Raw genomic sequence first — 26841 nt, forward strand, 5'->3', positions numbered from 1 at the left:
TTAGAGGAGAATCAGCCCTTTTAGTCTATTCAGGCCTTCAACTGATTAGATGAGGCCCACCCACATTAGGAAGAACAATTTGCTTTACTCAGCCTATTGGTTTAAATGATGTTAATCTTATTATACACTAAGTCTCCAACTTACAATGACATAACTTGTAACTTTTTGACTTTATGATAGGGCAAAAGCAATGCATTCAGTAGAAACTACACATTTTGAATGTTTATCTTTCCCTAGGCTAGTGATTTGCAGTACAATACTCTCTTGTGATACTGGGTGGCAGTAGCGAGCCACAGCTTCCACTCAGCCAGCTATTTATTCATGAAGGTAAAACCAACAATACACTTAGGACCATTCCACCCAAATAAGCATTCTGTCTTTCACACTTGGTACAGTGTGAATAATAAACTACATGAGATAATCAACAGTTTATTATAAAATTAGCTTTGTGTAAGCTGGTTTTACCCAACTGTAAACTAATGTAAATATGCTAATGTAAGCAGGTTTAAGGTGGGGTAGGCTAAGCTGTGATGTTCAGTAGGTCAGGTTTATTATATGCATTTTTGACTTAGGATATTCTCAACTTACAACTGGTTTATTGAGGAAGATAGATCTATGAATACACAGTCATGCTACTGACTCTATTTCTCTGGAGAACCTTGGTATCTTGGTATCTTTACCAATGATACTACATACATAGAATCCTGAGAGTGGGTCATGGGTATGTATGAAATGTCTATTTTTAATTTTAAAAAATTTCACAAAGTTGGAGCACCTGGATGGCTCAGTCTGTTGAGCATGTGACTCTTGGTTTTGGTTCAGGTCATGATCTCATGGGTTGTGAGATCAAGCCCCACATCAGCGTCCTTGCTCAGTGTGGAATCTGCTTGAGATTCTTATTCTCTTTCTCCCCCTCTGCCTCTCTTCCTGCTCGCATGCTCTCTCTCTAAAATAAATCTTAAAAAAATTTTTTTTCACAAAGCTTGGCATATTCTTTTTAAAAAAATGTTAACAGTACATTACATTCCCACCAGCAATATATGACATTTCTTATTCCTCACATCCTCTTCAGCATGTCACCTGTTCTAAATTTTTGCTCATTATGATTAGTGAAAATAAAATTTAATTGTTCTTTTAACTTGCTTTCTCTGGCTACTAGTGAAATTAAGCATCTCTACCTATTCCTTGGCTACTGAGATATAGTTTTCATGACTTGCCTCTTTTTGTCATTTGCACAATGTTTTCTTTTTCTTACTCAAATATAATGGGAGATGAGACCCTTTTGATTATTTCTTGAAGTGAAACTATTAACTGGCCCAGAAGCTTCCCTAATTTTAGCACATCCTAACCAAACTCAAACTTAACCTTCTTTCAATAGCCACACACCCCACCACCCCAGCCCCAAAACAAAGAGAAAAGAAAAAGAGGGAAAAATACTGCCAGGCACTCTGTGTGGTACTGTTTATAGCTCCATGAGAGCTGGCACAGTAGGCATTTAAAGAACATTTGTCAAATGACTGAAGACCAAGGACTGCTCTAAATGTTCTGCTTTGTAGAACTTTTACACATCTCTGAACTGATGGAAATCCTAATAATCACAGACTGAATTTCTATGGCCTCAATTGAAGGAAGCTCAGAGTTAGATAAATATTAGTGATTTTTCTTACATTCCAGAGCCCATGAGGTAAAATTCATACATGCCACAAATCTAAGGAAATGTGTCAAAAAGAACATTTGGGGAGGACTAGAACGGTTAAAAAAACAAAGCAAAACAAAGCAAAAAAACAAAAACACCAACCTTGGTCTAACTGGAAGAGGAACCTCATCCACAGTTCAGAAGATAAGACCAAATACGAAAATGTGGGCCAATAATGAAAAATCAGAATATGAGAATGTTAAAACTTAAGAAAACAATTTAGCTTTGACTTTGGGATGGAACACTCAAGTGAAGCCCAACAGGATTTTGTGTTCAAAAGCAACTAGGTATCTGCCAAAATTAGTTTTCATCATTTGAGCAAGAATTGACCAGGTGAAAAACTTACACCTATCTTTATAAAAAATAGCTTTTGTAATTTCTCAATATGGATTTTAGAAAAAGATTTGTCATCTCCCACCTCAGATCTGTACATAACTACACTACCTGATACATTCATCTTGACTTGTGAAGTAACTGAGTTTTAGAACAATTTAGTGAATTTTTGAATATTCAAAGTAAAATATTAAGTATTAATTAAATAAATCAACATCAACAACTATTTAACAGTGATAAAATATACTTTTATTTACTTTGTTGAGTCAGAAGGTCGTAAAAAAATTATTGCTAAAGTAGATATCAGGCAAACAGAAAGGTACTTTAGAAGTCCAGTTACCTTGGAGTTTATTTAAACTAAGAGGAAAGGTCATAATGTTTTCATGCAATACATATTTGGTTCTTTAAATAACAACCATGACAAATAACAGAAAGAATTATGGAATGCTGCACTTGTGATCCATACAAAACACCAACATTGTGGATTGTACATAATTTAAAGAAATGTCTCAAATACTCTTTGAAATACTGTAGTAGCCAATACATAGAGGCATGCCTTCAGGTGGGCACAGGAATGCAGTTTAGAAAAGAAAGAGAAATATCATACTGGAACTACTCAATTTCTTCAAAATCACTGAGCAAGAAAAGCAACATTGAACTTTCATACTGATTTTACACAACTTTTATACAGTACCTTGACTTAAATCCAAGAGCAAAAGTTAAGACTCTCCTCCTCTATTTTTGGTAAACAAGTGCATGGTAAACTTAGATGACTTTTCCCCCTGGATTTTACCTGGGAGTGGCCTTTTAAATTTTTTATTTAAAAGAGGGCAGGTTTGGCACTTTTATACTGATGTCACCAATGTTAATATTTCTTGGGATCTCAGGAAGATTCATATTCTTTACAGCTGATACAGCACGGGCTGGAGCTCCTGCTAAGCCAGCCTGTATACAGAAGCAAATAAAAGAAAAAGAAAATGTACAACTCAGGTGTAGCTCATCAAGAAACACTAAAAATGGAGAACAATGATAAAAGATTCTCATATAACAAGCTCAGAGACCAGATGGTAGTTTGAATTGGTATGGGATGGCTACTTTGAAATTCTAATCTATAAAGAGAAAAACAGTTGACACATTAAAAAATACAGTGAATACATGCAGTGATAAGAACATAAAGATTTAGATACAAATTAACCTGTACTACTTAGATATCATATATAATATTCAAATGACAAAACTAGGTCTTCACCTATATCCTGACTTATGATATAAGCATGAAGCATATTTTACATTAGTTTCCTTTTTAAACATCTTTTGCAATAGTCATGATAGATTTGGGGTTTTGTTTTTGGCTTTTTGTTCTGTTTTTTTTTTTTTTTTTTGCTTTTAAAATAGCGTTTTATTATCAAAATGTGCTGTGAAATAAAAAATGAAAGTAATAGATCAAACTCATTTAGTTCCTTTTCTTAGGGCCAACCCCTTGAAACATTTCAAAACAACAAATTTTTTTTAAATTATTTTAATTATGGAGGGTCTTCTAAACTTTTCTACGAAAGTTCTGAAACACTGAAAAAAAAATCAGGCTTTTAAAGTAAGCCTCAATCCAGAGAAGAGTTCTTCCTAAAAACGAAACTGTAACAAGAGGATCTTTCCAACTCTTCCATGCATTAGAAAAAATATTAAAAAAAAATAATGATTAAAAGTACTGTGTCATATAAAGTATATCCAACATATGTTCAGTTTACAATATACAAATTTGGACAAAGAATAGTATTAAATGCAAAAGGTAGTATTTATATAATTAAATGAATTTTAAAACTTCCAGTAGCATTAGTGTCACAATATTTCACTTTCATCTTAATAGGGAAATTTATCATTTGTGAAATAATTTTGAAAAACATATGCTTAAAAATAAAAGAAAAACGCATATATGTCATATTTTTCAAATAGCTACAACAGTCTTCATACTTTTAAGGTTTAAGTTAGATTAATATTTCATCAATTTTTATAATAAAGCCAACAAACACATCTGAGTTCAGTGGCATACATCATCTTGACAAAAGCAGAGACAATTAGGTAACAAAAACAAATCTTCCACTTTGCTTAGATCACATATATAAGACAATGTCTGTGTAATTAGAAATACTAGTTTTAATGTCCCTTTCTGAAATTTTAGGGTTTTTTTCTTATGTAATCCTACCTCTTTTGTTAATTAAAATAATAATAATAATAAAGCTGTTACCTGAGAAAAATCTTGACTGATACAAAATAGGCCAGTGTAAACTATTTGCTGAATAAAGGATACAAACATTGTTAAGCAATGAAATAAAAGCCACGGATTATCAAGTCAGAATTGGAAAATAATAGAAAAATCAGTAAAATAGTATTAATAATAGATATGGTCCACACAGACAATAATATAAATGAAACACTCCATATCCAATTAAAGAATGAATAGGGCTGGAGTATTCAATTTTTATAATTTAATGGAGGAAAGTTGTTTTTGATTTACCTCTACATTTATACCTACCTGAAACAATGCAGTTATTTTTATACCCCCCAAAAGATACTGGAGATATGAATAAATATTGTTTAGGGTGGCATGTATCATATTCAAAAGGGTCTTTAACCTGATTATTTCAAGTTTAACGTCTAGCTACCAAAATTTAAAATGATTTAGGATCAAAGAAGGATCCAATTCAAAGAAGTTCACCATCTTGTAGGCTCTCTTCTTTTTACCCAAAAATATGTTGTCTGCCAAGGAACAAAAATTATTATACAAAATTACAGACATCCTGGAGCTAGTATCAGTTCTCCAGGTAGAAGGATTTTGTAATTCTTCTAATTAAAAAAACAATTTGTCACTATTTTTACTTGGATGTGTCTATATAGGATACAAATGATTAGTAGACTATAAAAAAGTATCGATAAGATATATGAATACAAATATTTTAAAGGACACAAATTACTAGAGGATTTTTATTATTGAGACAGAAAGAGAAAGAGAGGGTAGATATGTATGTATATTTTACTGGATACTATGATTTTTACTTTTAAATACAGTAAAAATAATTTTCTTAGTATTAAATTAAATGTCATTGTCAAGAAGCCTTCTTGAACAGCTAAACTGAACTTAAGCAAAGAAAATGAGAATAAAAGTGCATCCTGTTATTAAATTTCTTTAGATTAAGTTGTTTCTTTGTGACCAAAGATGGTGTCGACTGTTGGCTGCTAATGAGAATACATAAAGTCAATATAGCAATTGATTTAAATAGCATAATGTGCCAAGTTCTTATTATGTAAAACCAAAGGAAGTTTCTAAGTACAACAAACTACAATTCCTCTAAACATAAGCAGCAAGCCATAGACATGCAAAGGATGGTAACTATTCAGAACACGCAAATGAATTAAGAGAATCAAATTATTTCTCAAGCATGTTCAATACTTTTGTGTAGTATGTCATAAATTTAAATGGTAGGAAATAAAAAAAAACCTGTAATGCGTACTTCATTAAGTTTTAATTAAACTAACATTTTAAGAAATCAGATTTTACAGAATATATAAAAAATATTAAAAAGATTGTTGGTCAGTAAGTAGATGCTTAAATGAGCTATCAATATCTATATATTAAAAACGTAGGGCTTAGAAATAAGACTTCTCAGGTAGCCAAAACCAGAACTACTATAATTTTATTTTCAGACTTTCATTAAAGTGAAGTCTGAAACATTTTTATTAAAGATTAAAATATGAAAGAGGTAATTTACCATTAGGAGATCAGTTTACCAACAGAGAGGTATAAAATAATTTTCATTTTGTTAAGATTTTTTTCAGTAAGATATTATATTCAAAGCAACAACTTTTACTAATTAATTTTTTGAACGCTAAAATTTACAGAAAGGAAGCTTACCTGACTTGTTAGTAGTATGTACAATTTAAAAAGTAAAATTAAGATATTTCTGACAGTACACATAACTCCTAAAGATTTAAGATTACACAGTTGATACCAAGCAGAAATAAAAAGAATGAAACCCTACTGGAGAAATAACTTGTTTCCATCTATGTTGTTATACTCGAGCACCACCATGGCAGGTAAACTGCAGCAACTCCACTAACAAAAAAAAATATATGAATCCAAAGCATTTAAGATTATGAACTGGATGAAAGAATGAAGTACAGTATATAAAAAAATGGTCATGTTTTCTCTCCCATGAGTTTAAATAAATTAACAGAATTAAGAGAAAGAAAACAAAATGAAGTCTGCAAGTATACCAAAATGAGGCCAAACAGATAGAAGACTTATACAGACATACTCTTGGAAATTTCAAGCACTTGAATCACAAAGATAGTAATGGATGGATATGATTTGTTTTTGATTTTGTTTTTAAATTGCCAGACCCAAAAATAAACAAAATATGTGCAAGCAAAAGTGAAAAAGCAGCATTACTAAAATATATTTCAAAGAATCGGAAGGCTCCCTTTTCCTCATGCAATAAGCAATTAACTTTCTCGAAGGGAAAAGGAAAGAATCTAGATATTTATTTCATCTAATACATAAAATACTATCCTACCATCTTAAAATATTTTTTTCACACTTTACATAGAGTAAGATGGTAGTGGAAATAATCCATACATACTAAAACCTTTTACCCACCCTTCCTGCTTGAAGTTGCTATATGCACATTCATAATTTTGCCCTAACAGCAAAGTGAAAGAACATCAACATTAATAAACACAGTATTAAATGGTTTCAGACTCAAAATCATTAACAAAATAATGGCAGCTTTTGAATGTATGTTTTGAGCAAAACGGAAAAAGTCAGTATTTTAATTTCTGAATGTAAGGTAGACTAACTCTTAATCTGGGAATTTGTAATAGGTTTGCTCTTTGCTTTTAAAAGCAGTGCTTTAATATTCCAATTATAAACAAACAGGTTAGAAATGCTAATGATAACCCTCTAGTAAGGACTATAACATTTAATAAAAAATTTTATCAAAATTAGAATATTTAAAAATCTTAAAACCTTCTAAATTATATAATCCATTTAATATAATATTCAATTTAGTTTTAATTTCTACTACAGCTTTGCCTGTGTGAAATAAATATAGCAGACTAATGTCCAGTTCATGGATTTTATTTGCCAACCATTATAAGTGAATTCAAGGGTCCTCATCATAATTTTGTAGAAGAACAGAGTAAACTTCATTGTCAAGGTAAGAAGCAGAACCAACTCACAAGCTGACTTTCCAGCATCATTGTATGTTAGGGCCACTTTTCTTATTCTCTGTCCTTTGACAGTAAGTATTTGATTTAAAAAGAGAAGAAAGCTAATTACTAGTTCCAGTGATGGAAGTTAACAGACCCAAGTGGCTCTTTGCTAGATAATGACAATTTGACATAAATTAAAGACTAGAACACAGAAATTGGCAGTGACCTGGATCAGTGGAATAAATGAGACCCTTATGTATTTTCTATTCTAGGGATGAAGTAATATAGATCTAAGGACCAAAAATGGTACTCTCAGTTTTGTGACAGAGCCTACAATCTTGGGATAAGAAATTAAAAAGCTGCCTGTGTGTTGCTGCTTCTCAAAAACATACAGAAAGTAATAATCAGTGGCTAAAGAGCAATGCCAAATTCTCAGTGGCCTTTTTCTAATTAGTAACGTGGGCAATCCAACTTGTTGAATTTATATATATATATATATATTTTTTTTTTTTCCTCTTTGGGACTCAATAAAGTATTTTCATTTTGAAATTTTGAAATGGAGTCCTATAAGCATTTTCAGTTTTCATTTTTACACAGCTTTGTACAAAAAAAGCCGCTCACCATTTAGATTCAAAATTTTTAAAAATAATTTACACAGTTAACTTTGGGTATGAAAAATGCATAGGAAAAAAAAAAAGAAAAGAAAAATGCATAGGAAATGCCAGAGAAAATTTAGTTTTATAAAGCTAGGAAACTATTAAAAACATTTTCAATATGTGGCAATATGTTTTGTAAAAATATCCAAGGTTTACAATATTTTATTGAGTCTTAGTATAAAGTTTGGATGTCAGAAGGTTGCTACCCTGAAAATCCATTTTATTTTGGTCAAAATATTTAATTACAATTTCTAGAACATTTAATTCAATTTTAGAAGATTTGTTATCTTACGCTTTTTGTTGGCCACTTTTAACATGCCCATGTTAATTAGTCAAAACCATAAAAGCAATTCTGTTAAGACTTTGGAACTGAAAACCATTATGTGGGGGAAAATACTATTTAAACCGTCACTATTCTATCTAAGCTTTCATTGCTTCTCACTTTGTATGGAAAACTCTAAATGTTCAGTATTTGGTTTTAAAATTCATAGCCTCCAGAATCCAGCAGGCAATTTGATGTTAGACTCCTAATTTAGAAAGATGGAAAAAAAAAAACCTATCTGTGAGAGTTAAATTAAGATTAATTCTACCATATGATGTTTGAAATAAACTCTACATTTTTATATACAAAGTAAACTGTCATTTCTACAAATGTAATTTGTCAGTTAAATGACGATGTTTAAAAAAAGAACAAAAAATTTAAACTTTCTTTTTACAATGCAGGCAGACAAAACAGAACAAACATGACATCAATGAAACACTAGTAAAATACAGTAAGTCCAATAAAAGATGAAGAAACTACAAGGAGAAACTAGAATGGAAAATAGGCTACAGGGACTACATGGGTTCATTAACACAAAGAATTTTTGAGTCTGGCCTAAATAATTAATTGCCTTTGACATCATTTTGCTTTCCCTTTGTTAAAGTACAGTTTTCTCAAAGTCAGCAATACCTTGTCTACCTGTCCTGTCTGGGAGATTGAAAGATAAAGGTCTGTAAGAGAGAAGAATGGAAAGAGCTAGAAAGATCAGGATGTTCAGAAAAAAAGAAGACTGACTTTAAAAACGTAGTGACTATTATTCAGACTCATTTATCTCATTTATATTCATCTTAAATATAACATGAAATACATAAAAGCTAATAAGTCTCCCCAACTCCACCCCTCTACCTCCACCCCCAGGGAGTCCTTTATTCCTAAGAAGATTCCTAAGTGCCTCTTATACTTCCCCCAAATCCCACCAACCTCCCAGCTTAAACCCTCCTTTTCCCAGACCCCAGTGTCACAGTAAACCATTTTTCTTGTCAAATCAGGATAGACGAAAATACATTCAGAGCATATCTTTGTTTCTCCTCTCTTTAAAGGTCTGGGAGGTCTTTGCTTCTACCTGTCTAGGTACTGGGAATTAAACTAGTTCACTTTCGACTATCACCAGAAATACACTACCTTTAAGACAAAATAATAAAATCTTTGATTTCTGACAGAGTAAAGGCATCTAGCTAAATCCATGTTATATCTTAAAAACTGTATCTTAATTATATCCAGGCTGATTTTAAAAAGATATATGCTATTGTGAATACCACTTAATCTTAAAAGTATGATAGCCATGTTTTTTCATCAATCATGATATTCTGAATTTTAAATTTTTCTTGACAAGTTTTTGCTTGCATACTAAATTTTAACTAAAATTTAAGTAAGAGATTATTAAAGCTTATAGATGACCAAATAATTTTGGATTATTCTGCAATTATATATTTGGTATATATATCCAGTTTAAGTAACATGGAAATGGAACCCATATGAAAAGTCTAACATTTTAATGTGTCTGGAATAAAGGTGGTACTCTTCCAAACATAATATGAAAGTTACTGAAGAATTACACAAAGTCAACATTTTTTTGGCATTATCTATTAAAATATGATCAGGACTAAATGGCCTCATGTTGATTCAAAATCCTACTTTGTAATTAAAATATTAGCAGACATCACATATAGAGAAACACTTCATTAAAAAACATAATATTGTGGTTTATTCCCAAACTTTAGACATATTTTCTAGTAAAAGAGAAAAACTAATTTGTAGCAGATAATACCTGACTATACAAATTGAATTATGATCAGTGGATGAAAAATACTAGTAGCTTTTCCACCAGTATTTTAAATCATTTTAAGCAGAATTGTTTCTGTGAAGAGTTAAGTTACAGTATTCTTTGAACTACTTCCATTGAAAATGTAAACTCTGTATTTTACTGCTCCTTACAGATAAGGAAAAACTGCCTCATGAACAAAGTTTTACTGGACAATCAGAAAGCAAATATCCATTTTGCAATTATTATAGGTCCTTAATGACTTCTGTCAGTATTGTAAATAGCAAACCAAGGAGAAAAAGAAAAAAAAGGGGGGATACATCAATAAAAAGAAGTTAGAAACCTGGAATATGAACATTCCAGACAAAAAGGTCAATATATTTTTTACAAATGATTACACAGAAGTCATAAATTACCACATATCCACTCCTTTTTGACAGATTATTAATGGATTGTGTCACTGTTTGCCTCTTGGCATTTAGGATCTATATCTATAGGTTTTTGTAAAGCAAGTTTTAACAGATTACATGAACTATGAGTTATCACTTAAGACTTTATAGCTTAGAGGTCAGAGTAAATCTTTTACTATACTAAATAATAAAAGGCAAGCCAACTGTACTAAATAATATTCTGAGCTCTTTTCCATGTCATAAAACAAAACTTTTTGTAATCTAGTTTGTTTTCCCTTTTCAAAAAACCAGTATTTTAAAAATTGGCTGTAGAACCCATAAAAACTATGTTGGTATTTAAAAGAGTCCTAATTATAAGCTCTTCACAATTACAAGCTTCTTCTCTAGGCAACTCATAGGGATGGTAAAGTGAGATAAAGAGAAATGCAGGACTATTTAACTTTAAAATAGAGCATTGGCAAATGTTTTTATACAAAGCTTCAACTGTTTCCAACCCTCAGATGTTCGATATCCACCATCCTATATTTCATTCAATTCCAATGAATATAGTATTATATTTAAACCGATCCTTTGCAGTGCCAACAAGATAAGAATTCTTTACAACTTGTCTGCTATAAATTAATGCTAGCATATTTTTAGTATCTTGCTGCTTTTGCAGTATAATTTACTTTAAATTAACCAAACACCTGAACTTGTATTTATAATTATAAATAAAAGTTATTTTTCTGAGTTATGACTATAAATACCAGAAGTAACAAGTATAATGTTGAATGACATATCAAAACTATTCATCTTTCTAAACCTCCATTATAGTAATAAGAAACAACCAAAACAATGTGAGCTTCAATGGCTCAACTAAAGTACCTGTTATTGACACTCAGCCTAATATTTCAGGAAAGACTCATGAAAATTCTAAAGTAGGATTTTATACAATGCTAAAGTGCTGGTTGATCCTCAAGCACCTAATCGAGTAGCACAAAGCTAGACATGTGTAGCTAACTAAATTACTCCTTAGAATGCAGAAAAAGCCATGAATGTATGTATCACTGTATAAAACAGCCAACTTGTCGGTGACCTCCAGGAAGGATCCAGAATTCAAAGATTAAGGCAATTAATTTCTTTTTTTCAGTGTTCACTGAGGCTTGCAAAGCACCAATTGTAACTTGTAACATTACTTCCTCATGAGAAGTAATTTCCTCTCTTATCCTTTTCCAGAAATAGTTCTGCGACACTAAACTCATCTCTAAAATATCAAGTCTGAGATTTCCTTGATGATTACTAAGGTTTTGTAAAGCAAATAATGATTTCATTCTTCAAACAGGCCATTTCTTTTTTAAGCTGTTAAGAATCTAGAATTGTGTTTATTACCCAAGGCAGTTACAACCATAACCAAAAAAAGAATACACAAAACTATCAGGTAGATAGTAGTCACAGAACATTTAACATACTAAGATATGTACATTCCATTTTTAAAAAACTGAATAAGCCTATCAGCTGTACTTAAAGGGTGATACTGAAGGACAAACAGTGAAAGCTACACATCATGCATAATTTATGATCATGCTTACTACCTCCATTAACTAAAGCACTTTCCATTCTTACCTCAGATTTCTCCAGTTTATTTTGTGCATCAATTTGTGTAACAATCTCATTCATGTTGGTCTCCAATACCATTCCCCCCATCACCATTTCTGCAAGAATATTGTGAACCTAAAGGGAAAAATAATACACGCCCATAAAAAAAAATTCACTACAAAAACGTTCATGACTCCAGCAGCTTTTGTTTCAAACACTGCTATGCCTATTTCATAAGTATGAAGTGTAAAATAAAAATAATTTAGAGGGCTACTAATATATGTCTGCTACTACTAATCAGCCTGAGACAGTTACAAAACCTCTTTAAGTCTTAGTTTAATAGGCTGTAAAACAGGTATTAATAGTGCCTTCTTCCTAGATTGTTGAAAGGATTCAATGATTGTTGAAAGGATTCCACTCCATGGAAGTGCTCAGAACAAAGTAAATGATCAATAAACACTACCTAACCTATTACTATAACTAGGTTAATGCTAAAAAAATTATCTACAATGGCCTTTTATGCCATATTCTTAGCCAATAATCATAAAGTTATTTTATGCTCAAGGCATTTAATGAAGTTATGTGGCACTATAACAAGCTCCTGATTGAAATAAAGTAAAATTTCTTTTTTATTGTAGGTACTTTAATAATGTTTTTATCCCAAATACTTTCATACAGGCAATACTTAGATTTTGTTTTAAAAATATAATCAAATATATCTTACAATACTAAAAATAGCATCTTCCACTGGGAAGAAAAAATATAATCCAGCTGTTTTTTCATAGGTGTTTACTGAATCAAAAATTACCAACTCAAAGCTAAATTAGGGTTTCACAGAAGAGCATACTTTGCTATAATTTTTTAAAATAATGTGGTAATAAGAATGGAGACTCTGAAATTAGGTATGAATACTGACTCTACCACATATTAGTTGTATGTCCTTTAGTACACATACAATTGTTACCTTATCTGTAAAATAGAGATAAAAATAATATAGACACCTCATACAGTCATAAGAAATTAAATAATTCATGCAAAGTACACCTCATACAGTCATCATAAGAAATTAAATAATTCATGCAAAGTATGTACTATAGTACCTAAAAGATATTATAAAGTAATTTTTTTATTTTAAGATTTTATTTATTTTAGAGAGCAAGCAAGTATGAGCATGAAGGGAGGGGGAGAAAGGGAGAGAGAGAGAGAGAGAGAGAGAGAGAGAAAGAGAGAAAGAGAGACTGAGAGAGAATCCCAAGACGATTCCCTGCTAGGGATGGAGCCAGACATAGAGCTCCATCCCACGACCCTGAGATCATGACCTGAGCCAAATCAAGGGTCAGGTGCTTAACCGACTGAGCCACGCAGGAACCCCAAGTAGTTTTATTTTAAACAAAAACTCGTTTTGGTTAAATACATAATTATATTATTTTATTTTCATTCCTTTATAAGACTGCTTGCAAATGTATTCATGATTTTTAAATCCTATCATTATTTACTAATTTTTCATTTTGAAAAGATGGACACCTCATGTACAACTCTTGAAGAAAGGATCACAGAAATTACTTTTCTTGTAAACAAAACCAGAAGCCACAATTGTTTTAAAAACTAGTGCTAAAAAAAATAAATAAAAATGAATCCTAAATACCATCATTTCTAAGTGCTAACTCTTTTGCAACTAAATACCATTTATTAAAACTATGTTTTGGTGCTACACTCATGGTATTTAATTCAATTCTCACATCAACCTTTGTTACAGTTCAGAGAATAAGCCAGCCCAGTTTGCTCAAGACACAAAAACTAGTATGTAGCAAATGAACAATTAAAACCTAAGTCTGAGTGATCCAAGTCCAATTCCTTGTTTTCTTCTGTTAACAATAATACATGAAATTGATACAGCAAATTAATTTTTAGTCATAATCTATGAAGATTCAATTAAAGATCAAGAAGGTTACTGGATGATAAACTATAACTACCCTACAATAGCTAACATATAATATATGGAGGAAAAGTGTTCCAAAAGGAAGGCCATAGGCAATGGAAGAATTCATTAAAACTTCTGTTTTAGCAGTGGAATCTCTCTCTCCTTTTTAAAACAAATTCTCATGAGAAAGCACAATTTGTAATACATGCTGATAAAAGTATAGCAACTCCACCAACCCCACTTTGCTCAGGTTTATGCATTTACTACTGCCTTTTCAAAAATATCTCAGAAACACAATCAGATCAGTGGAAGCCATAGATTTCAGTATTTTAGAAATGTTTACCAAGTTTAGAGGTATTAAAATGAATAGCCCACAAATGTGGGTCATACCCAAGAAATTCTAAGAACATATGTGCCAATACAAGAAGGACTAGGATGTAAATCTGTCCTCAAAATAAATATAACTCCTATGAAACCAAATTTAGAAATCCAGAGAAGATAAAAAATACAAATGAGACCTGTGAGCTAAATCCTTAAGCATAATCTCATTTATTAGAAATATAATAAACGCCTAAAGAATATATTCTAGATGAGGAGATATATTACGTAGGAGATTAATAGTATGGGATGAGTCATTAATTGGGAGATGAGTCCAAAATTATCAAGGTCATGACGTTCAAATAAGGTATGGAGGGATCATTTAGAAGCTGTCCAGTGACAGAAAACTTCATGTTCCAAGAATTGAGAGGAATTTTTGGCAGACTTCATAAGAGAAAGATGATAAAAGCTTTGCTTTCAGATTTGCCCTAACACATATAGCTGACATATTCTAGTATTTTGTTTTATAAATTTTACCTAAAACAGATTTTTTTTTTTTAAAGAGAGAAAGAGAGTATGTGAGGGGCAGTGAGGAGAGGGAGAGGGAGAGAGAATCCTAAGCAAGCTCCACACCTAACAAGTAGCCCAACATGGGGCTGATCTCAGGACCCTGAGATGGTGACCTGGGCTGAAATCAGGAGTGGAACACTTAACCAACTGAGCCACCCAGGGTCCCTTACCTAAAACAGATTTTAGTGGAAATAAAAGAGTGATAACTATGCTTCAAATAAAACTCATCTACTAAACCCTTGATGTTTACCTAAGTGTTCAATGGGTTTTTATCCCCTTTTCTTGAATTTTTATAGGTTTTAAATGTTTTTAAAAATAGCAAATACCACATTAGTAACGTATTTTTGCTTTTTTGTTTGTTTTTACCTATATATGCCCCATCTACTCAACCACATAGCTTCTTATGGACATACACCATAACTGCTAATTTCATTTTTACTTTTAAAAATCATGCTATAAGCAAATAGTTAAAAGTTCAAGCTATATAGAAACTTACACATGAACAAGAAGTCTCCACCACCCTCTACTTGTTACTAGGTCTCTCGATCCAGGGATAATCACAGTTCATTGTATCTTAAACAGGTTTCCACCACTTTCTGAAAGTTCACTTCACTTTAAAAAAAGACCTACATCCAGGATCCCTGGGTGGCTCAGCGGTTGAGCACCTGCCTTCGGCCCAGGATGTGATCCTGGAGTCCCGGGATCGAGTCCCACGTCGGGCTCCCTGCACGGAGCCTACTTCTCCCTCTGCCTGTGTCTCTGCCTCTCTCTCTGTGTCTCTCATGAATAAATAAATAAAATCTTAAAAAAAAAAAGAACTACATCCATACCTGTTTCTGCTAACTGAATGAAATCCAAAGAGAATTTTCCAGAGTGGCTGCACTTTCATATATTTAGGTAGTAAATAGTATGTGTCAATGCAGAACTTGGAGACTTTTGCTTAGTATTACTCTTATTTAAAATTAAATGGTCTTTATTTTATTTTATTACTGTTTATAAAAATATTGCACAATTGTAGGTATCTAATGATTATATACAATTTTTTCTTCAAAATTATTTATCTCAATTATCATGAAATTCAAAAGTTAAAGAACAAGCCATGTGGTTTTTTTTTTTAATTTTTTTTTAACTTATTTATTTATGATAGTCACAGAGAGAGAGAGAGAGAGAGAGAGAGAGAGAGAGAGGCAGAGACATAGGCAGAGGGAGAAGCAGGCTCCATGCACCGGGAACCCGATATGGGATTCGATCCCAGGTCTCCAGGATCGCGCCCTGAGCCAAAGGCAGGCGCCAAACCGCTGCGCCACCCAGGGATCCCAGCCATGTGGTTTTTTAAAGCAATTTTCACTACCCCATTAGTGAACCATGTTTATTAAATGTTTTTAAGGTTTTTGTTTAAATTCTAGTTAAATTACAGTTTAATATTAGTTTCAGGTGTACAATAGAGTGATTCAACACTTCCACACATCACCCAGTGCTCATCACACATGTTTATCAAATACTATGTCAGCAGCATTCTGGTTTGAGTAGAGCGTACGTAATTAGTGGAGGGTAAAATGAAGACTAAATCAAACATATTTCACTTTTTAACAGTAACAAGCCTTCTATTAGACTGAAGTAAACATAAAAAAGGATAAGGAAAGGAAAGGATGTCAAAGAGTTCACAGACTCCTTTCTACAGTTAGTCACTTGTTTGTAGAGTGTAAAAGTTACTTTGCTATAACTTGTTGGAAATGAAGTCCTCTGCACCAAGTATTTTTTACTTGGACAATATTAATATCTGACTATAGGGATGGTCAAATAAAATATGACATAACATTCTGTTTAATTCTTCACCTGAGAATAAAGCTGATATGTATGTACTGATAGGATTCATTTAAAGACAGATGAAGTTAATAAAGCCAGGCACAGAACACTGTGTGACCTCAATCACTGTGTGAACACGAAAAACAAACTCAATCACTCACTAAACCAAAAAAACTCTGCATATCTTTGAAAAATATACAGGAAAAAAGTCTGGAAGCCTACCTACCCAAACAATTACTTCAGCTAAACAGTGTGGGATGGGGCTGAGTGGGTATAAGGAAGAGGACAAGGTAAGAACTTAGTGTTTAATCATATAGCCTTCAGTATTGACTTTTTTGTTTCTAAAGAAAGGTAAGTGGTATTATTGTAATTTTAAAATAAAATATTTTATATGGATAATGGTATAATGTTCTTTAATGGTTGTACGTCTGTCAGAGACACACAGACACAAACAGGTATCACATATCCTTCTAAAATAACTACAAACTACTTGAGGAATGGGATAAGGGACTATTCTTCATATAACCCTACAGGGTGTTTAGCACTCAATAAATATTTTGTAAAATGTGTTTTGCAAGGAACACCTCCTTCATCTCTGCTTGCAGCAAACGAATCTAAGCAGGAATTTAAAATATAAGTGCAGGAGGTGCAAAGCAAAGTTATCAGTCTACTTTAAAAATTGTAATACCATATTACTTGATTTTTTAAAAAAGATTTATTTATTTATTTGAGAGAGAGAACACTCGCCAAGCTGAGCATCAGTGGGAAGAGCAGAGGAAGCAGGAGAGAGAATGCCAAGCAGATTCAACAGAGAGTGGAGCCCCATGCAGGATTTGATCTTTCACCTTGAGATTACCACCTCAGCCAAAATCAAGAGTAAGATGCTTAACCAACTGTGCCACTCAGGCACCCCAAGACATCATTTTTTAAATTATTAAGACAGAACTGTCCTTACAATGAAATGATCAACTATTTTTTTTAATTAATGTAGGTTCTTGCTAGTTTTTTTTTTCAATTTATTTATTTGAGAGAACGAGTGAATGAGCAATAAGAGTGGGGAAACAGATAGAGGGAGATGGAGAAACTCAAACAGAGCCTATGGAGGGCTCCATCTCATGACCCTGATATCATGACTTGAGCCAAAATCAAGAATTAGATGCTTAACTGACTGAGTCATTCAGGTCCCCCAATAATCAACTATTTTAAAGTATGTTAGAACATTTTAATTTATGTACTTCTGTAGGTCATGTTGTTACTAATTTGATAATAAAACATTAATAGATATATTTTAATAGATATTTGTTAATAAAAATTTTAAACAATGGACCTAATGTAATCTATTAATACCTGTATTTATAATTCTATCTGTGGTAAATAGATCTCTTTGTATTTTGACATTTCTTCAAATCTAAGCTACAACTGATTATTTAAAAAACTATCATTTTACATACTACTGAAAAGGAAAAACAGTCAATTAAATTATGACAAGCCATAGAATGTACCATTAATCCCAATTTCAAAGTGTTACAATGTGAGAGAAATCTGCAATTTTAGAGTCAGTGAATTATAGTATTTTCTCACCATTTTTAGCCCTACACATGTTGTTAAGTAAAATAAAAGCAATGATAAAAATATTTAAGTAAAAAAATGAATGTTTTGGGGGTTTATTGGTGTCACTACCAATATTAAAGAAAAATAAAAAGTTTATCTTCAGTAATATATCCTTTCAAAAGATATTTACCATAATTTCATTAAGTCTAAAAATATTTTTAAATTTTGCTAAATCAAAACTAGTGTTGATAATGTTATTAGCCTTAGGAAAGTGTTTGCTAAGAAAACCAGTTTTACCGTCATTTGGTTACTATTACCTTGAGACTGAGCCAGTTGAGCAGGTTCTTCTGCTAAAGAGTACTATTCCCCCAAAACTACTGATTTTTTTCTTAATATGCTGTCAAAATGACCTATCATTATAATGACCTATCAATATAGCAATATAATATATATATCATGAAAGAAAATCTTAAACTATGACAATTTTGAAAATAATTCTGAAAGGAATTAGGATTATATTTTGTTAGTCTATCAACATTTTGATACAATTTTCAAGACAAAAATAGAAAGGGAAAATATATAAGATATTAATAATAATGAAGACATTTGTTAATTGCTAACCAATGAAAAGCAACAGGGATGTAGTAATTCCAATAGCTAAATCTATTTTGGTACATAATGCATTTTATATACTAACACTGAATATGAATGTCTCAAAATCTGAAAATTCAAAATATTCAAGTCTGATTTAAAAACCAGAAAGCTGTTCTACTTTCTATTCTATATTCCCGGGTGAATATCAAGAAATCCTTTTTAAAAACTGCTTATTATAGAAATCAGAGTTGCTCAGTAAAAGATCTTAGAATATTCCAATTCCCTTTTTCCCCTTCGTGGTTTATGTGTTACTGGTGACTTGTACTTTAGTGCTACAAATTCTTTTCATATTAGTCCCACAAGTACTTTAACAATGTTCTTTTATCTTTACTCACAAATTTACATCTTTCTTTGTTGTTCTTCCTTATTTAACTCATTCCTTCTTATATCTCACATTTCTCTCTGTGTAATCTATCTTCTTTTAGAATTTCCTTTAGTAAAGCCTCACTGGTAGCAAATTCTCTCATTATTTTTCTCTGATAATGTCTATTTTGCCCATATTATTGTAAGATTTTTTTGTTGACTTGAGAATTCCAGTTGGGTAGTTATTTTCTCTCAATGCTAGGTCTTCTAACTTCTGTGGTTGCTATTGAGAAATCATTACCTTCATTAAGAGCAGTGGTTAAATTGGGAAATGTTTCTTTTATATCTGGATGATTTTAAAAGCTCTTTCTCTTCAATTGTACTGCCATTAATCTAAATGTAGATCTATTTTTATTTATTCTGCTTGTGATTCTTTTATCTGTGGATTGGTATCTTTCTTTAATTCTGGTAAATTCCCAGCCATTAGATACCCAGATATTAAGAGCATGCCTTGTTCCTTCTCTCCTGTTCTTCTGAGACTAATAAATGTTCATTAGATCTTTCTTGCTCTCTTCTTATACGATTAGATCGTATAAACCATCTTCCATGTTTTCACTCTTTCTTATCTTTTTAAGCTGCATTATGGACAGTGTTCTATCTTTCCTTTTACTCAGATACATGTAATCGACATTAAAGTACATATTCATTCACTGAAATTTTTAATTTTGACTTTTTTTTTTTTGCCTCTTCTAGAAATTCTATTGAGGTTGTGTTTTTTTTTGTTTTTTGTTTTTTGAGGTTATTTTCAAATCACGTAGGCTGTTTTTTGTAATACTTGATTCACTCCAAATTTTTATCAGGATCGTCTAACAACCTGTTCAGTCAATGGGATAGAGGCTGGTGTGTCTGGGGCCAATTTTTGGCTGGTGCTGGCAGGGTAGAGTGGAGACTGGCATGTCTGGGGTTTAGCTTTCCAATAGCCCAGCCAGCAGTCTGGTTAAAGAAAGGAAGAAATGAGCAAATAAATAAATGCATCATGAATAATGAGAATAATAATAAAGAATAATCAGAATAATCTTTCACTGTCAGAGTAGCAAATTGCAAATATGGAAAAGGAAAATGGTAGAATAAAATCTGTAGTGTTGCACTATACTCTGAGGTATTATGATGAACTCAATGATTTTTGAAATATATACAGATATAGAAATAGATTAGGGGGTGCATGTGCACACATACACATACCTACATTTATTCGCCAGCTTGGTTCAGAGAACCAGGAGTAATATTACCCTTGAACAAACATGGTACCAAGATTGTTGTTTCTAAATATCGTTGTCTGTGAAAAGGAATCAGGGTTCCTTTAAGAAACAGCTGACTCAGAATAGAGAATATGTAAGATGCTCTGTCCATAGAAAAAGCCTAGAAATAATAACCAGCCTCATAATTAGGAGCACCTCCACACTGTGGCTTCCATATACCATTTCCCACTATAAAAAGAATCAGGGCTCCTAGGAGGAATGGCTGATGGCATGGTTAGAGGAGGATATTTACAATATGGGTCTGCAGCAACTAGTTGTGACAGAACACAAAACAGCTATCAAAACCTATGAAGGGGAAGGAATGGCAAAAGGCCTCAGAAGACAACCTGAAGGGGCTCCCCCTGGTCAAAGAAAGGGCAATGGGAGCACCCAGAAGAGTACTATCTTCAGTTGGTTAAAACAAATCAAGCATATTAAAATTCCTATGTCATGAAAAACTAAAACAAAACAACACAACAATAGTCATTTTTTAGTGGGTATTAGGGAACTGAACTTTTAGGAAAACTGACAATAAGGGGAAATAATTTAGAATTTATCCTGTCCTTCCTATATAAACTGTATCTTTTAAGCCCATCATCTCTGTCTTTTAATAAATAGTTTCATTCAATTCACATTTAGTGTACTGAATAATAATAGACCAATTTTAAACTCGTACTTTCACTTTTATCATGAAGTTGATCACATTTTATTTCTACCTTCTTTTAAATCACAGATTCTGTTTATAATCTCATTAATGGTTATAATCTATTTCCTTGCTCTCTTAAGTAAGTATGACTTTACTATTACTTATGAAACCTTTTTATATGAGTGAAAAACCTTTCAGATCAGATTTTCTTGGTGTGTGTGTGGCACCTTCAGTCTCCACATCCAAACCAATTTTGCATAAAGAGGCTGTCCTACCGCTTCAGGGTGACTTTTGAACTAATCTAGTCCAAAAGCAGGCTAAGGGTTGTGGGCAAAATTCTGTACCTCACCCTAAGGAAAAATGAGCTGAGCCAGTTAAGAGATTCCCAACTGCTGGAAGGTCCAGGGCTGCTAAAGAGTTGAAAATAATCCTACTCTCCCAGAAGGGCTTAAAATAAGACTAGCATTGTTTTGGACAGAAAATGTAGGGATTGGAAATGTCTATTTAACCTGTCTCTGACTCTTGCTATCCTGAACCTTTTTGTCTCACTGCATTGAAAAAAATTAAAACAAATACTTATCCCAGAAAGAAGACATACAGTTAATTTTGGCAGGTTTTAAAATAGTGATATTCTATTGTGTGAAAGGAACAGGCTATACAAACTACAGACTATCTGATCCCATTTCTGCTCTTAAAAACATATTTGTTTCTGTACTTACTTGTACAAAAAAATCTAGAAATACACATGTTCTAAAATGTTAATACTAATGTTAATTAAACAATTAAACAATACTTCTGTTAATTAAACAGAACACTGAAGTGGTTCTAATACCTTAGCAGCCTAAGTAAGCAAACCAAAACCTAAGCCTGTAAAGGACTAGAGGCTAAGAAATCAAAACTTAAAGAAAATCAATCACAGCCAATTAAGCTTTTCCAAATAATACAATTGTGGAAGTTATAATCAATCAGATAATCTCCTTGTTTTGCTTCTGCCTCTTTTCTATAAAAGCCTCTCCCCTAGCTCCCGTTGGTGGAGTACTCCTAACTGCTTCTGGCTTGGCACTGCCCAACCTGAATCAATTTTTGTTCAAATAAATTAAAAAAATTTTATAATATGCCTCAGCTTTTCCGCTAACATTAGGAAATCTCTGAAACTGAGATGACTTCCATCTATTTTCCACTTATGTGTATTTTCTGATTTTTCTAAAATGAATGTATATCAATGTAAAATAGAAATTTTAAAAACACTGTGTGTCATGTATGGAAGCTGTAGATGAGTGAAACTTAATTCTCTATTAAAGAAATCTTTTATTCTCTAATAAAAATATGAGAACTTTAAGTATAACGTTTACAAGAGATTCCTCAATTTTCTGAAGAAACTGCTAGATGACATAAGCTAATGATCTTTGAATAGTTGAAAGGTCTTTTTATAAAAAGACCTTTTTAAAGCATTTTAATCATGTACCAAAACATAATTTTGAATACTGCAAACCCTAATGCCTAAAAATAACAGAAGTGTTTGTAAGTGTGAAAAAGCATAAGATACAGTAATTAGAGAAAATCAGTAGAAAACTAAAAATAGGTTCTTAAAAATATCAAGCTTAAGTTCTCTGTCCAAAATGAGTTAATACATAAAATCAAATCACTTAGTAAATGAAAAATATAATCTAGAGGACTGGCTAATAATAAAAGTATGTCTTTTGATGGTTCACAAATAATAGAATACATTCTTTCCTTGTGCAGCTTGACTGTAGTAGCAGTTATATAACTCTATACATCTACCAAGACTTAACTATATGCTTAAAACTGCTGAATTTTAATGTGTGTAAATTACACCTCAATAAAGCTGATTTTTAAAAATCACATTTTCTGCTAAAATTTCCAGCATATTATTTCAGACTATTTTATGCCTTAATCATTCAAAACAATCTATTAAACTTAATACAGAAAAAAAAATCTGTATATGGTAAAAGTGGATTCTTTTCTTCCAAAAATTCCTTTTCACTAGTACCCAGTAATACTGGCTAGAAAGTTCAGTCATCCTTCCCTCCCCTCACCTCCAGCTTTCAGCAGACCACCATGTCCTGTCAACGCACTTTTTTTCAACCCTACTGTATTGCCTTAGTTCACGTCTTTCTGGACTACTGCAATAGACTCCTTATTAATTTCCCTGCCTTTAATCCTCTACCTACCAATCCAATCTTCATAAAGTAGAAAAAAATGATGTGGCAACAAAACAAACAAACAAACACAAAACCCACCAATGTTCAACAAAGCAACAATAAATGTCAATAAACACTTTATTAAAAATATTAAAATGGTTCAATGCTACAATGTCTAAAAGCCATGGCACTGGGCACCTGATTATTAAAATGGTACAATGTCTAAAATCCATGGCATTGGGCACCTGGGTAACTCAGTTGGTTGAGTGTATGACTCTTGATTTCAACTCAGGGCATGATCTCAGGGTCGTGGGATTGAGCGCTGCCTCGGGTTCTTCACTCGGTGCAGAGTCTGCTTGTCCCTCTCTTTCCCTAAGCTGTGTGCACATGCTCGCTCACTCGCATGTATGTGCTCTCTGTCTCCCTTTCTAAAATAAATAAATAAATAAATAAATTAATTAATTAATTCTTAAAAAAATTCATGCTACTAAAGGCACTTTAAAATTAGGCTGCCCAATCAAAACCAATCCCCCTCCAAAGCCTGTATTTTTATCTCTGCCTCTAGAGCCAACATCTCCACTTCTGTCAGTGAAATATCTACTAATCCTTAAAAAAATCCAACTTCAATGTAATTTCCCCCATTCACACCCTCTTAGGCAGAGCAGGTGGGTTGGCTGTGTTCCCACTAACACTGAACACAACGCTTGTACTTGTTAATGCCACTGTTTCCTCCTCTAGATGTGGATCCTCTGGGCAGGGTCTGAATCTTCACCAAATGCAGTGCCTGGCTCACAGTAAATATTTATAAGTTATACTAAATTAATAAATACATAAAAGAATAAAATAGTATTATTCACTAAATCCAGTTTTACTTTGGCAAATATAAATTAACATATTTCCTCAGATAAAACATTTAGGAGATTTGACAACATAGAGTACCTTGTCTACATGGAAAATTAAATCCAGTTCACAAACATTTTCAAAACACTTGTCTAATGTTTCCACAAATACCTGAAGAAAAAGAAAAGAAAAAAAGGTTAAAAGCTCTTGAGAATTGTATAAATTCAATCAAACCCTTCATCTATAAAGGAGACAATCCTTAATTGTGAAATAACGCTTTCTAAACTCTATTATCACATTTCTGTTTTAAACATTGTAATAAGTGCAACAGGAGTAATTATAGACTATTCTTCATGTAACTACATTTCAATACGTTAATATACAAAACAAAATAAACTTTGCTGAAAAAAGCTAAGAACAAGAAATTCTTAGCACCACTACTTTAAAAAGCACTGAAAAATATTCAAATCAGTCTCCTTATATTCATGTGAGGAAAAAGGAAAGCTTAGTGGAAATATTTATCTACGTAGATGGGCACAGTCCAAGTATCTACCACATCTAATGAAGCCAGAATTTTCAATTAGCAATTCAGTATGAAAGATGACTCAAAATGATTTATGGAAAAAGCAACGACTTTGGAATCAGACGTACCTGGTTCCGACTCTGGCTTCAATAGCTTGCAGGACCTTGTGTGGGAAAGGGTTAACTCAGTAGGCCTGGGATGCTCAAAACTTACACATTCCCCCCGCAAAGGGCCTATTTACAGACTAGCCCAGGACTACCTCCTGAGAATTGAGCTCCTGGGAACTGAGCTCCGTGCCTTTGCAAAGTTCTGTCTGGTAAGAGTGTTTTGGTATGCCTGAGTCCTTGGGCTTGCACTATATACACCAGTCTGGGCAAATAGTTTATGCTAACAATGTGATTTATAATGAACATCTCTTTTTCTCTGAGGTTCTAGAGCTTAAGCAAGCAAGAAAGGTCAGTCACAATGGTGCTACATGCCTATGTGACTGAGCGCCAGCAAAAATCCTGGGCATGCAGACTAGGGTGAGTGTCCCTGATTGTAAAAAACTGCACATCTCACCACATGTCATTTCTGGTGGAGTTAAACATAACTTGCATGACTCCAGTGGGAAGGAACACATTGAAGCTTGCACCTGGTTTTCTCTAGACATTTCCTCATGTGCTTTTGATGATCTTACTGTTTCTCATCACTGTAATAAACCCTAACCATGAGCACAGCAACTTTTGAGCCCTATGAAACCTAATGAATCAGTGAGGTCATCCTGAAGACCCCTGACACAAGGTTTCAAAACTTAATCTCTTAAATTCCACCTTGGAAGAGATGCCTAGGTGGCTCAGTGGTTGAGCGTCTGCCTTCGGCTCAGGGCGTGATCCCAGGGTCCTGGAATCGAATCCCACATCAGGCTCCCTGCGAGGAGCCTGCTTCTCCCTCTGCCTATGTCTCTGCCTCTGTGGGTCTCTCATGAATAAGTAAATAATATCTTTTAAAAAAAAAGTAAAAAAATTTCCACCTTGCATAGGTTGTCACTATTTTTGCTATTCCCACTACCCTTCACAAAGGTAATTCACAGAGAGAATGACCACACAATTTATCATACAAACTGGGGGCATGAAGAGTAAAAGGGAGCAGCTAAAATTTTATGATTATTATAATAGTAAGCAATGTTATCATAATTTCATAACAGCCTGGAACAAAAGATGCAAAGCAGGACTGTTCCTAGCAAACTGAGATGTATGGTTGTAATCCTATAGGACCAAGAGTAAAATGGGAAGAGCAGGCTTCTTGCTAAACTGCTCCTACCACAGGCTAATTTACACAGATCCCCAGTCCAAGGTTCCTTCCACCAGTGTAGATGGGGAAGACAAAGTGAAGCAATGTAGGCCAGGAACTGTATGACTATAATCAATATTGTCTTAGACCATGGGCTGGCAACCTTTCTCTGCAAAGGGCAGAGAATAAGTATTTTAGCTCTGTGGGACATACAGTGCAGCAAAAAAGCAGCTATAGATAAACAATGAGCATGGCTCTGTTCCAATAAAACTTAACAAAAAGGTGTAGCAGGCTGGATTTGACCTGCTGTAGTCCTTTGGCTCCTGGCTTAGACCAAAGTCAGTAGAAATAAGAGGTCTATAAATAACCAAGAATATATAGTTTTACTCAGGAACTTCATTCATGGGAAGGCAAGTTATTCAGATAACCAACTGTGGAGATACACAGGTCAGCCTCAAGTGAGTGTCTAGTTTATTTCAATTTTGAGGTTGGTAGAACGTAATACCCACTCAAACTCCCAACTTTATCTATTTCTTCTCAAGGCCTTGGTGACATGGACCCTGGAATGACTCCATTCATTCTGCTGGAAACTAATTCAGATTCATTTTCTTTCTTGTTATAACAGATTCTTGTATTCAGTATTTATACTGAATGGGACAATGCTGTTGGAATACAGAATTGAACATGCTTAACAAACATTAACTTCGTAGGGAAAGAAAGAATGTGAGAAGAAGATAAAAACTTTTCCATTGAAAAAGAAGAAAATGCTTTTGAAACTGCATGTTTAAGTTGGACATGGTGTGATTTCCAACTTATAAATAAGTTACAAAAAGTAAAGCCACTTAAGTTCTGCCCCCTTCAGAAAATGTTTACTTAAGTACATACATACCTACAAAGCAGTACACTAATCATACAATGTATAATGTCATGAATTTCATAAAGTAAAGACATCTGTGTAACCAACACACAAATCAAGTGTTGGAATATTACCAGTGCATGAGAAGCCCCTCATACTTCA

The 26841-nt window shown here is 33.0% G+C and overlaps 1 protein-coding gene across 4 annotated transcripts in view; it reads right to left on the reverse strand.

Annotated features, from left to right (window-relative positions):
- Positions 1-2255: 2255 nt before the first annotated feature.
- Positions 2256-26841, reverse strand: part of AP3S1 (adaptor related protein complex 3 subunit sigma 1) — a 66733-nt gene continuing 42147 nt past the window's right edge. The window contains exons 4-7 of one of the 4 annotated variants that reach the window (XM_055301466.1): positions 24128-24199; positions 11987-12094; positions 8843-8883; positions 2841-2974 (exon numbers count right to left, since the gene is read on the reverse strand). In XM_055301466.1, coding sequence (XP_055157441.1) covers positions 8848-8883; positions 11987-12094; positions 24128-24199 — 216 coding nt within the window. In that variant the 3' untranslated portion in view covers positions 2841-2974; positions 8843-8847. Of the gene's footprint in view, positions 2975-8842; positions 8884-11986; positions 12095-24127; positions 24200-26841 lie in introns of all 4 variants that reach the window. The other 3 variants (XM_055301464.1, XM_055301467.1, XM_055301465.1) reach the window with 3 other exon arrangements.

The sequence above is a fragment of the Nyctereutes procyonoides genome, unplaced genomic scaffold (assembly GCF_905146905.1).
Source record: "Nyctereutes procyonoides isolate TBG_1078 unplaced genomic scaffold, NYPRO_anot_genome, whole genome shotgun sequence".
NCBI classification, from domain to species: Eukaryota; Metazoa; Chordata; class Mammalia; order Carnivora; family Canidae; genus Nyctereutes; species Nyctereutes procyonoides.